The sequence below is a fragment of the Herpailurus yagouaroundi genome, unplaced genomic scaffold (genome assembly GCF_014898765.1).
Source record: "Herpailurus yagouaroundi ecotype Mexico unplaced genomic scaffold, PumYag 197, whole genome shotgun sequence".
Lineage (NCBI taxonomy): Eukaryota > Metazoa > Chordata > Mammalia > Carnivora > Felidae > Herpailurus > Herpailurus yagouaroundi.
Genome location: NW_024412428.1, coordinates 29017317 through 29031185, shown reverse-complemented (window position 1 = coordinate 29031185; position 13869 = coordinate 29017317). Strand labels below are relative to the sequence as shown.

The window sequence follows — 13869 nt, the reverse complement described above, 5'->3', positions numbered from 1 at the left end:
ATGGTAGGAGAAGTTGACTTTTAGCTTTTCTCACATCTGCATACACGTAATTCTCAAATACTAGAAACGTCCCAAAACTTTAGAGATAGAAAAATATGTGAGGCAAAATTTTGGTGAACCACATAGTCTATTTTTATTTTCCTATGTATTTTTAATCATCTTATTTTTCTGTATTTCTTTTAATTCACACAAAACAGTTTTGCACATTATATAAATTATAGTTATGCTTCATTCAATCTCTAAACAAGTCCATTCCAACAGTGTTAAATGTAGTTTGTGCAACCTTAGTCTGGCTCAACCAACTATTCTAAAGCCTTGTTTGTGATCTTCTTTTGCCATTTCTCTAGGAACACAACTTGGTGGCAATGTTGCCTGAGATTTAGGTTGAGATGATCATGCTGTCCGAATAGACTACCATTCTATACATAAGAAACCAATGAAGATTAAGCATAAATGGACACCTTAGTTAGCATATTTTGTCCCAACATTCTTCAGGCTCTATCTGGTCTAGGTCACAAGGGTAAATTCCAGATTAGTGCAATGTAGAGCAAGAACTTAGAAGAACAGAATTCTAGAGATAAAGTCATTAGGTTAGTTAAGAACACATCCCCAAGCTGAATAGGAAAAACTTCTAAAGGTGCATAAGAGGATCAAAAACAGATCACTTTTGAGGAGCCTGGGTGGTTCAGTTGGTTAAGCATCCAACTCCCCTGCTCTCACAAAGTCACTCTTCAGGCCCCTCTCAATGCATAAATATAAAACCTGGTCAGCCAGGTATCGTGACTTCCATCACTGCAGGAATCTGCAGAGAACAATTCATGAGGCAGACACCTCTGGGTGACCACGTTAATGATAACAAATACTAGAAGTGAAGATATTAGAAATATTAGTTAGCTCCTATCCCTCCTACCCTCTTATTTTATGCTTTCTATTTACATACCTTTTCTGATATCATTTTCTTCTTCCCACTGTTTTCACCACTAGTTTCAGTCAAGACAGAGACCGTTAGTAAACCTATCCAATACCCATCCTTTCCATTGGCTTCCTTACTATTCAAGATGGCAATGTGCACAGCTTCATGTGAGTTATACATTAGTTGGGTATAGAATTTTTGGTTGACAGTTATTTCTTTTTTTTTTTTTTTTTTTAATTTTTTTTTTTAAAGTTTATTTATTTTTGGGACAGAGAGAGACAGAGCATGAATGGGGGAGGGGCAGAGAGAGAGGGAGACACAGAATCGGAAACAGGCTCCAGGCTCCGAGCCATCAGCCCAGAGCCCGACGCGGGGCTCGAACTCACGGACCGCAAGATCGTGACCTGGCTGAAGTCGGACGCTTAACCGACTGCGCCACCCAGGCGCCCCAACAGTTATTTCTTCTTAATACTTTGAAGATAGCCAACACTCCCATCCTCTACTGGGAGCTTCTAAGCTGCCAATCTAAAAATCAATCCTCTTCAAGTTTCTCCTCTGGTTAGTTCGTTCTTTCTTCTTCTTCTTTCTTCTTTCTTCTTCCTCTTCTTCTTTTTTTGGGCGGGGCGAAGGGAGTGCTGTGTTTTGCATTTTTTTCTATAATGTATTTAGATCTGGACTTCTTTTAGTTATGCTACTCAGGATTCACCATGCTGGGATGTCACTTTGGAAAACTCTCAGTCATTACCTTTGAATACTGCCTCCCCTTGCTCTACATATTCTCTTTTTCTGGACCTTTGATCAAACATGTAGACCTTTTCATTCAATCCTCACATCTCTGACTCTCATGTTTTTTATTCTACATCAGATCTATATTGGAACTCATTAATGCTTTTAAACAGTGACTAATCTGCTGTTTAACCTATATATTATGTGTTCTACTTGGTTCCTTATGACATCAGTCTTCCACTATTAATTAGGATGTTAGTCTTTCACGTTAAAAATAACTTTACAAAGTATAACAGATATACAATAAATTGCACATGCTTAAAGTCTGTAAGTCGGTATCTTCCAACATGTTTTTACCTGTGAAATCATCACTATGTTCAAAACAGTGAGCATATCCTTCCCTCCCAAAAGTATTTTGTACCCCTCTGTAAGCCTTACATCTTACCTCTCCCACTCTGCCCAATCCAAAGGTAACCAACTACTCACATATTTTCTGTCATTATATATTAGTTTGCAGTTTGCACAATTTTATATAAATAGAAACATATATATTAAAAAATCTGGCTTCTTTCCAAATTGGCATAATTATGCTGAGATTCATCCATTTTTGTTGTATGTATCAATAGTATACTCTATTTTATTGCTGAGTGTTACTTCATTGTACAGGTATACCACAAATTTGTTTATTTAATCAGCAGTTGATAGACATTTGGGTTGTTTCAAGTTTGGAGCTATTATTGCAAAGAAAATTGCTAAGAACATTCATTCATGCATACGTTTTTCTATAAACATATGGCTTCATTTATTTTGGGTAAACACTCAGTAGAAGAATGGCTGGGTCACATGTTAAGCATGCATTAAATGTTTTAAGAAATTGCCAAACTGAAAAAAGACAGAAAGACAGAAAGAAAGGAAGGGAAAAAAGAAAGAGAAAAAGAGGAAACAAAGAGCGAGTCAAACAAACAAAAAAATTCTCTATGCAGTAAGGTGGGGTAATCATAGGGCTCACCCTCATTTGTTTCCTGTTTCTCAGAGATCACTTGCTTTTGTTGACTGATATCCACTTTTTAATAGCACTTTTTCATACATTTTGTCTGTATTTTCAAGTTGTTTAAATAGGAAAGTAAATCCAGATTCTGGAGATTTTTTAATTAAATTTTTTTTCCAGCTTTATTGAGATTTAATGACATATAATTGTGTATCTTTAAGATGTACAATGCAATGTTGTGATACACTTCTATGTTGTAAAATGATTACCACAGTAGGGTCAGTTAACATACCATCACCTCACATAATAATTACTTGGTTGTGGGGGTGTGAACATTTAAGATGTTAGCAACTTTCTCTATTAGCAACTTTTAAATATACAATACATATTGTACTGTTAACCAAAGTCACCACGCTGTACATTAGGTCCCCATACTCATTTTATACCTGGAAGCTTATATCCTTCATTGACATCTCCCCATTTCCTCCTCCTAGCAACCATCGTTTTTCTCTCTGCTTCTAGGAGTTCGGCTATTTCAGATTCCACATGTGAGAGCACACAATATTTGTCTTTCTCTGACTTATTTCACTTAGCATAATACTCTCAAGGTCCACCTATGTTTTTTAATGTGCAATGAACATGGGAATGCAGGTATTGTTTTGATATCTTATTTTCATTTCTTTTGAATATATGTATCCAGGTGTAAGATTGCTAGGTCATATGGTTATTTGTAGTTTTAACATTTTGAGGAACCTCTGTGCTGTTTTCCATAGTGGCTGTACCGATTTACATTCCCACCAACAGTGCACAAGGGTTCCTTTTTCTCCACATCCCTGCCAACACTCATTATCTCTTGCCTTTTTGATGACAGTCACTGTGACAGGTGTGAGGTGACAGCTTATTGTGGTTTTGATTTGCAGTTTTCTGACAATTAGTGATGTTGAGCATCTTTTCACGTACCTGTTGGCCATCTGTATGTCTTCTTTAGTCTATTCAATGTCTATTCAAGGCCCTCTGACCATTTTTTAATCAGTTTTGTTTTTTTTTTTTTTTTTTTTTTTTGCTATTGAGTTGTAGGAGTTCTTTATGTGTTTCTGACTGAATATTAACCCCTTATCAGATATATGGCTTGCAAATATTTTCTCCAATTCTGTAGGCTGCCTTTCATTTTTTTGATGGTTTCTTTTGCTGTGAAGAAGCTTTTTAGTTTAATGTAGTCCCACTTACAATTTTTTCTTTTGTTGTCCCCAAATCATTGCCAAACCAGGTTCTGTCATTCCATGTTGTCTGGAAGAAGACATTCCACCCGGTATTTTTTAACAGTCTCATTCTTTGACTTTTTCATTCTTTTGCCTTAATAATTGCAGTCATAGTCACTGAAAGTTTGTATTTGGTAATTCGACTGTCTTAAGTTCTTAGAGAAGTAATCCTAGACTCATTCTATGTCTTCTGCTTCTCATTCAGGAATTATCTTCCTTATGTATTCCTTAATACTGCAATGTGAGCTCACCTCAACTTTATTTGTTTTATTTGCTTTATTTGAGGAAATTCTGTGCAGCTCAGGTTATATGTAAGACTTGCCAGAGCAGTTTTACAAGAGCTTTTGCCTGGTACCCCAAAGTTATTACCAGCCTGGGTACACTTTTATGTTAATTATGTTAAGTATGGCTGGGAATGCACAAGTGCCTTGGACATCAAGACTGACATAATGTCTCAGCCCTTCAGTGTCAGTTCATTCTTAGTGTTTCTATTCCCCTCTTCAGTTTTGGCTCTTGGATTTACCCTTACTTTTATGTGAAGTTAAGTTACTGGGTGGTTGGTGATTAACCAAGATATTAAACTCAAAATATTATACAAGCTGGAGTAGAATCAGAAGGCAATAAAATGGAAAGAGTGTCAGACTTTAGTATGCAGATATGGTCCTAAATTCGTGAAAAGTTAAAAACTCCCTTTAAAATTTAAATCTAATTAAAATCTAACATTTTCCTCTTCAATTACTTACCTGTTGATTTCCAATTCATTATTTTTCCCACAGGAATCTTATATTGGAATCTATGCTAGTGATTTTTCTAACTATGTCCTTTGGAAGGAAGCTAACTTCCCTTACACCAACCTCTTTCTGAGTTTGGATAAAAGGGTTTAGATAAAAGGTTGAGGCTTTAATTTTTTATTGAATCTAATATGGAGATATACCTTTTATGTTTTGTACCCTCATTTTTTATTATGTGAGTTTTAATTGGTGTAGAAATATCCTTGAATAAACATTATGTTTAGATTCCACTTCAAGACTTGACTGTTTGCCCTAAACAAATTAACCACCCACCTTTCTTTCTCTTAGGTTGTTCTGGCGACGATGTTCCTGGTGAGTGTGCATAGGTCTCTTGAACCTGCTGAGTTTCCACCACTTCAGGAATCCCATCTAATGTGACGGATACATGGGTGATTGGGGCAACAACAATGTCATCTTCAGATGAACTAAATATATTATTATCTAATGGAAATAAAATAACTAATTATAATCAACTTTGTATTATCAAAATAATTTCATCACATAATTTCCTGTTTCTATGAAGATTAAAGTAGAAATAAAATCATGAAATCTAGTCTCTTTTTATTTCTTCTGTCCTAAATCAGACACTCTAAGTCAGACCAGGCTTGACAGGACTAATTCAATGCCTTCTCTGACTTCCTATCACCAGTCAATCTTGTTTCTCTTCTCCATTCTTCTCATTGCTGCTAAAGTCATTCTCTGAAACCCAAGTCTGGTTTGACCATATTATTCATTCTATAAAACTTTATATGCTGAAAATTAGAAGAAGAATAAAATTGACTTTTTTTCCCATAGTTTACAGGGGAAAAAAGATAAGAAAACCCAAACTCCACAGCATGCCATGTGAAGCTTGTACAATTTGGATCAAACCTACTTTTCCAATCTCATCTCCTGCCTACCAAGAAGGCAGCTATACCAAAGCTATACTTCAGCTAAACGAAAGCATTTTTAAAAAAAAAAATTTTTTTTTCAACGTTTATTTATTTTTGGGACAGAGAGAGACAGAGCATGAAACGGGGGAGGGGCAGAGAGAGAGGGAGACACAGAATCGGAAACAGGCTCCAGGCTCCGAGCCATCAGCCTAGAGCCCGACGCGGGGCTCGAACTCACAGACCGCGAGATCGTGACCTGGCTGAAGTCGGACGCTTAACCGACTGCGCCACCCAGGCGCCCCAAACCAAAGCATTTTTATCCAAACATTTCTCTCTTTTTTACAGGTCTGTGTCTCTGGCTCAACCCATTCTACCTTGAATGCCCTTCCCTATCCCCTCTAGCCACTAAAAGCTTATCTTTTATATCCCAGGTTAGAAAATTCCTGCCATAAAGCCTGTCTCTGATATTTCCAACCAGAGTCCTCTTTCCTTCCAGAACATGCTGCTATCCCTCCCATGGCCTTTATTTTTGGCTTTTACAGTTATTTACATAAATATCTTCAAAATTAATCTGTGAACTGGAGGAAAAAATAGTATCTGTTCATTCGTATATCACATTATTGCCTAATGCATTGTCATGCATACAGAAAATATTCAACATCTTAAACTGATTTAGTAATAATTGACTTAAATTAATAAATTAATGAGTTTGACTACTTTCTTGTCAGAAGAGCTCAAAGGAGAACATGGATTTAGAAATAGATGAATAGGGGCACCTGGGTGGAACAGTTGGTTAAGTGTCCAACTCTTGATTTAGGGTTCAGGTCATGATCTCATGGTTCAAGATCGAGAGAGGAAATCAAGCCCCGTGTCAGGCTCTGAGCTGACAGAGTGGGGTCTGCTTGGGATTCTCTTTTTCCCCTCTCTCTCTGCCCCTCCCCTGCTCACATGTGCACACACACTCTCTCTCTCAAAATAAATAAATAAAATTTTAAAAAACGTTTAAAAGCAGATCAATAATGTGGCAGTGAATTTTCTGCCATGAGGTGTTAGAAAATTTTTCAATGAATTTTTGCCTATTCACTAGTGAATACCTATAGAGATCATTAAATTATAATAGTCTGGGCCATAAATACCCTAATACTTCTACCAATGAGGTTAAGAGAATAAATTCTGCAAAATCTGCTGACGACTAAATACTTTTTTATTCCTGAAGATCTCACTCTCCAATTTTTTTTTTTTTTAAAGTCTTGTTTACCTGAATACTTTAGTGAAGGTGTCTCAACTAATACTGTACCCTAAAATGTGCTTGGGACACAAAAAATATAAAAACCTAGTCTCTGGTCTCTTGGTATTTACCATCTCTAATAACAAGCAATGGCAAGAACAAGTTTTCAAAGTATATTCACATGAACAAACCAAACACATGAACACTCACTTATTCGTTTTTCATCCAACATAGGGCCAGGAGAATCCATATTGAGGAGCGCCTCAGCAGCCTCGATTGTTTCAATCGTCTCATCCCCATTATGACAGGAGGCTTCAACTACAATACATTTAAAGAAAACACAAGTTAGCTATAAGACATCTATTGCTCTAAAACACAAAGATGTCTTGAACCTGGATACATCACTTAATACTTCAGTTTATGTATACACTTTGTATCAACAAATAAAATCTGTACCGAATATGACTCTTAAGTATTTCTCTACTTCTTTTTCTTTAAAAAAAAAATCACACAAGGGGTGCCTGGTTGGTTCAGTTGGTAGATCATTAGACTCTTGATCTCAGGGTCATGAGTTCAAGGCCCCATGTTGGGCTCAGAGATTATTTGAAAAAAATAAAAATTAAAAAACTATAAAATAGAAATAAAAAAACTATACAAGATATGGGGTTTTTATTACCAAACAAAAACCTTTTGCAAGATGCTGAGAGGTAAAGAATAAGCAAAATAGAGCTCACATCTGGAGGGAAAGCACTAGTTGTTTCTGTGATAATTCTTATTTCAAGAATAAATAAGATAGGCATGGACTTCAGTAGAAAGGGTCCAGGAACAATAGCCAGAAATCTCAGATGTGCCACTAAACTAGTATGTCACTGGGCAAGTCATTTTGTGCCCACAGATTTCATATTAGAACATGACTGAGTTGGTATTCGTAGGTCCCTTTCAGCTCTACCACTGACTTCAATACTCTTAGTTAACTAACAGGAATGAACATGGGTCTGTTAATCTCCAACTCTTTTCCCATTCTTCTATGACTGAATTGCTACCATCTCTAAAAAGTTTTAGTCATAGTCACATTATTAGGATCTAACCACCCTTTGATGATTAGTATTCTGGCACCATTCTCCTCTAGTGTGTACTGTAGAACACTAATTCCCCGGCTGTGGATTTGACCTAGACCAAGTATTTGAATGTTCTTAAAAAACATTAATATGTAAATGAAAATTTAATCCAGGGACATGCTAGATACTTGACACATCTCTGAATCCCAGAAAGAAGTCCAAAATAGTTTCACACTGAATTCCTGGATGGCTTTTAGTCACTTAGCTGTAGCATTAGCACCAAGAAAATACATGAAGAGCTATAAATGCCTTCTTTTCATGGATAAATTCAAGATTCTTGAATGTGATATTCATCATCCAACATCTCTTATACCTCCTCCTTGCTATATTCCCCCCTCAATATCTGTGGGAAAAATCACACATCACTTTTAAGTTTGTATGTGTATGTATGTATGTGTGAATATATAATCATGACTTTCAGATTCATGGTTGGATTGAGAGTATGTAACTTGATTAATAAAAGCCCTTTAATTTTACACAAGATTAAACAGTAAATATTAAACAGTAAATCTAAACACAGTACTTGAAGTAAAAGTTCTTTGTTCTCAAATGAATGAAAGTGATAACTTACACACTGTACTACTCTATTCCTATTCAATTCAGAGAAGCAACAAAATCATCCTCTTTTTTATTAATGCTATAAACAGATTTTTAAGAAACTGATACGTCTTTGAAATTTAGCTTAACTTTGCATTAGAATATTGTATCACTTATTATCCTAAATATTTCTGAACCAGTTCATTGTATCTTTAGATCAAAGATCTTCAAGAACCTACAAAATTCTTAACTGACTCCAAGTGCCTAATTGGCAATATTGAATGCCTATCTCTCTTGAACAACTGTACTTGGAAATGTGGAAGATGCAATAGTATCAGACATGACCTTTTTCCTTGTCTACTGGTAACGGTACTCAGGTACTATCTAAGAAAATAACAAACTGATTAATTTTGTGGTACAGAATAGACTGACTAGAGAGGCATATACACTTATAGGCAACATATATCCTTGTAAGTTAGGAAAGTTTCTGAAGAGATGGCCCTAAGCTGAGTCATTTAAGACAGGATTTAAATATTTTGAGAGGAAAAGAGACAAATTAAAGCAAGAATAAAGTAGAAGCAAGGGCATTAGAATAAGTATTACACAGTCAAAGAAAATGAGAGAACTAGTTAATGCCATTATAAAAGAAAATGTGCAACTGCTAAACACTGTTATAACAACAGCAGATTAGTTAACTTGCTTTTATACATTAATTTGATTGACTGCCATCCCAAGGAGGAATGGGAATGGAAGGGAAAAACTGCTTGAAGAAGCAAAGAGCTGGGACAATTCCTGAAAGATGAATACAAAACAAAGAAGTTCAGGGTCATAAACTAGTCAGCTCCTCTCAATATAGGAAGAAACTCCTAACAAAGAATATTTTGTCTCATAAGATAATGGTTAACACTGGGAGTCCCCACAATCTGCCAAGCCAGAAGAGAAAATATGGAAGATGTATCTGCAGAATTCCAAATTTCAGCTAGTATCCTTAAAACCAAATATCTAGAGGTCACATGGAAGTCAAGGAACAAGAAGATAGCCAAAATAAAAAGAGGCAGGATTTTAAAATAGCTTTAAAAAGCTGTTTTCAAAGGCTTTAAATTTCCCAAGTGGTCACATTTCTGAATTACTACAAAAAGGATCCAAGAGAATCTGAATAGATTGTTGGCTAGTTTTTTAATTCTAAAAGTATATGTCCTTTTTACTTTCGGGTCAAGATGCACAAAACTTCATTAGGAGACTAATGATAGATAGAGACTATAGTCTTCATTAGGAAACTATTTCCCCTGATTGTAATGAAAAATAAATCAATTAAATTTTACTGCCATATTCTATAAATAGAAATGCTTAAAAGTCCAATTCCTCCGTAGTAGTTAAAATCAGAAAAGATAAATAACTCACAAACTCTAGCAAAGTGATTAAAAGCAGAGCACTGTAACACCTCTTATTAAAAACTTAAGTGTCAGGGCACCTGGGGGACTCAGTAGGTTGAGCGCCTGACTCTCGGTTTTGGCCCCAGGGATGTGGGCCACAGATCAAGCCCAGCATGAGGCTTTGTGCTGAGGTGTGGAGCCTGCTTAGGATTTGCTCTCTCTCCCTCTGCCCCTCTCCCGTGTGCTCCCCCCAAGTACTGTCATGCATGTGTGAAAAGCTCTCTCTAAAAAACAAAACAAAACAAAACAAAACAAAACAAAACAAAACAAAACAAAACACCTCAAGCCTTCTGAGGGCACCTGGCTGGCTCAGTCAGTAGAACACATGACTCTTCATCTCAGGGTTGTGAGGTTGAGCCCCATGTTAGGTACACAGATTACTTTAAAAAATAATAATAAATATAAAAATGTAAGCCTCCTATTTAAAATCTTGTAAATTTAAAGCTTAATAAAAAGCATATTATGGGTGCCTGGGTGACTCAGGCGTCCGACTCTTGATTTCAGCTCAGGTTATGATCTCAACAGTTAGTGAGTTCAAGCCCTCCCTCCCTTTACCCCTCCCCCCCCATTCAGGGCGCTATGCTGACAGCCCAAAGCCTGCTTGGGATTCTCTCCCCCTCTTTCTCCGTGCCTCCCTTTCTTGGTTGCACTCTCTCTCTCTCTCAAAATAAATAAATTTAAAAGAAAAAAGAAAAGAAAAAGCATATTACTCCCTTTGTCAAGGCTTTGAAATTCTATGAATTGAGGAAAATGAACTACTAAAAGTAAATTTTTTAATTTTTTCAACGTTTTTTATTTATTTTTGGGACAGAGAGAGACAGAGCATGAACGGGGGAGGGGCAGAGAGAGAGGGAGACACAGAATCGGAAACAGGCTGCAGGCTCCCAGCCATCAGCCCAGAGCCTGACGCGGGGCTCGAACTCACGAACCGTGAGATCGTGACCTGGCTGAAGTCGGACGCTTAACCGACTGCGCCACCCAGGCGCCCCTAAAAGTAAATTTTTTAAAAATCCAGCAAATAAGGCACAAATAACTCCATAATTATTTACCATCTTCCAAATATTTATATAACTAGATATTTAATTACACAAACAAGTATAAAACAAGTTTGCTGGGTAGATGAAAATGATATAATTAGTTTGTATAATAATTTAATTGCCTATTAAGAAAAAAACAAGAAGAATTTCAAACCCTTTGTTAAGCTTTTTCTAATAAAAAAAATTAAAACATATACAAAATAGAGAAAGTCATATAACAAACCCATGTATCAAGAGCCCAGCTTCAATACTTAATAGCCAATCTTCCTTCACCCATACCCCCCAGCCTAAAACACACACACTGGATTATTTTATTTTATTCTTAAAAATTTTTTAATGTTTATTCATTTCTTGAGAGACAGAGAGGATGAGTGGGGAAGGGGCAGAGAGAGGGTGGGGGACACAGAATCCAAATCAAGCTCCAGGCTCTGAACTGACAGCAGAGTCTGACGCGGGGCTCGAACACAAAAACCGCGAGACCGTGACCTGAGCTGAAGTCAGATGCTTAACTGACTGAGCCACCCAGGCACCCCTATTTTATTGTATTCTTTTAAAGTAGGCTCCATGCCCAACGTGGGGCTTGAATTCACAAACCTGAGATTGATAGTTGCATGCTCTACCAACTGAGCCAGCCAGACACCCCTCACACTGGATTATTTTATTATTTTATTCTTTAATGTTTATTTTTGAGAGAGAGAGTGTGAGTAGGGGAGGGGCAGAGAGAGCAAGGCACAGAGGATCCAAAGCAGGCTCTGTGCTGACAGTAGCAAGCCTGATGTGGGGCTCAAACTCATGAACCATGTGTTCATGACCTGAGCTGAAGTCAGATGCTCAACCACTGAGCCACCCAGGCGCCCTTCACACTCGATTATTTTAAAGTGAAGCCCGGCCTATCGTTTAATTGTAAATATGACAGTATATATCTCTAAAAGACAATACCATGATCATACCTTTTAAAAATTGTATTTTATCTTATTCTTTTTTTAATTTTTTTTTTTTAACGTTTATTTATTTTTGAGACAGAGAGAGACACAGCATGAACGTGGGAGGGTCAGAGAGAGGGAGACACAGAATCTGAAACAGGCTCCAGGCTCTGAGCTGTCAGCACAGAGCCCGACGTGGGGCTCGAACTCACGGACCGCGAGATCATGACCTGAGCCGAAGTCGGCTGCTTAACCGACTGAGCCACCCAGGCGCCCCTAAAAATTGTATTTTAAATCAGTTATCCAGTTAATACTGAAATTTCTTTAATGCCTCAGTTTTCTAAAAAAATTTATTCAAATCAGGATCCAAACAAAGCTCATGCATTACATTTGGTGATACGTACCTCCTCCCTTTTTATTTTTCCTTTTTGCCATATATCTTTGAAGAAACAGAGTTATCTGTCTGTAGTTTCCCAGGTTTATGATTTTGCACACACCCCTGTGGTGCCACTCAGTATGTTCCTCCCTGGCCCATGTATTTCCTGTAAACTGGTAGCTATATCTAGAAGCTTGATTAGATTCAATTTTGTTTTTTTTTTTTTTGCAAAACTGATTCTATGTGCCTCCTGAAGCAGTGCTATAAAATCTGGTAGTTTTCATTCAGTACTGTTACGATTGAGAACTGGGTTCAGGTGTTATCAGCCTGATCTTTCCATTATAAAATTCTCCATCAGCCTTAAATAACTGACTTTAGCAGTTATTGATGATATCTGCCTAAATCCATTGTTCACAAGGGATTCCAAAATGGTGATAATTCTAATCCTACCATTCCTCCAGTATTGTTAGCTAGAATTCTCTATAAAGAACAACTTTCCTTCATCAACTAGTTATCTTGAACCACAGTTCATACAATAAAGGTAAATTAAATACTTGATATTTTTTACATTATTTACTGATTTTCAGAATAATAAATGGGCTTTCTAGCATCTTTATAGAAGATAGAAGTGGCCATTTATTTTTTCTAAATTTTTTTTTCAACGTTTTTTATTTATTTTGGGACAGAGAGAGACAGAGCATGAAAGGGGGAGGGGCAGAGAGAGAGGGAGACACAGAATCAGAAACAGGCTCCAGGCTCTGAGCCATCAGCCCAGAGCCCGACGCGGGGCTCGAACTCACGGACCACGAGATCGTGACCTGGCTGAAGTCGGACGCTTAACCGACTGCGCCACCCAGGCGCCCCTAGAAGTGGCCATTTAAAGAAGTGGCCATTCAGTTACTTTTTAGCATCATTGAAAATATAAAGGTTTTAACATATTAAATTCTTCAATCCGTTGCAGTTGTAATTTTTTTAAAAGTTTACTTATTTATTTTGAGAGAGGGAAGAAGGAGTGTAGAGGCAGAGAGGGGGTAGAGAAAGAATCCCAAGCAGGCTCTGCACTGTCAGCACAGAGCCTGATGCAGGACTCAAACTCATGAACCGTGAGATCACGACCTGAGCCAAAACCAAGAGTTGAATGCTTAGTCAACTGAGACACCCATGTGCCCCTGCAGCTGTAATTCTTTTTTTTTTATTTTTTAAATGCTTATTTTTGAGGGGGGGGTGCGGGTAAGGTCAGAGAAAGGGAGACACAGAATCCGAAGCAGGCTCCAGGCTCTGAGCTGTCAGCACAGAGCCTGACGCAAGGCTTGAACTCACGAACTGTGAGACAGTGACCTGAGAAGTCAGACCCTTAACTAAGTGAGCCACCCAGGTGCCCCTTAATTCTTAATCAACCTCTAAACGTCCCATCTTCAGCCACTGGGAACTAAAGCTGGGGCCTGGGTCTTTCAGACAAGACCCAAGTAATAGTTTTGTGCCTTCTGGGAAAAGATATATTACAGGCTATTCTTGTACATTTCCCATCCCAAACCCAGAACCAGTAGTTTCTCCTGGCTATCCTGGTATTGTTAGTGAAAAATTTATTCAGAGACCATAATTTATCCACTAATTTGAGGAACTTAAAACATATACATTTTGAAGGATTTAAAATTATTCTGAAGAATT

The 13869-nt window shown here is 37.3% G+C and overlaps 1 protein-coding gene across 5 annotated transcripts in view; it reads right to left on the bottom strand.

Annotated features, from left to right (window-relative positions):
* The window catches only part of ELF1 (E74 like ETS transcription factor 1), a 110659-nt gene that overhangs the window by 12877 nt on the left and 83913 nt on the right, over window positions 1-13869 (bottom strand). For 4 of the 5 annotated variants that reach the window (XM_040448583.1, XM_040448585.1, XM_040448582.1 and 1 more), the window contains exons 4-5: window positions 6988-7095; window positions 4951-5118 (exon numbers count right to left, since the gene is read on the bottom strand). In XM_040448583.1, the coding sequence (XP_040304517.1) occupies window positions 4951-5118; window positions 6988-7095 (276 nt within the window). The remainder of the gene's footprint in view (window positions 1-4950; window positions 5119-6987; window positions 7096-13869) is intronic. The other variant, XM_040448586.1, reaches the window with a different exon arrangement.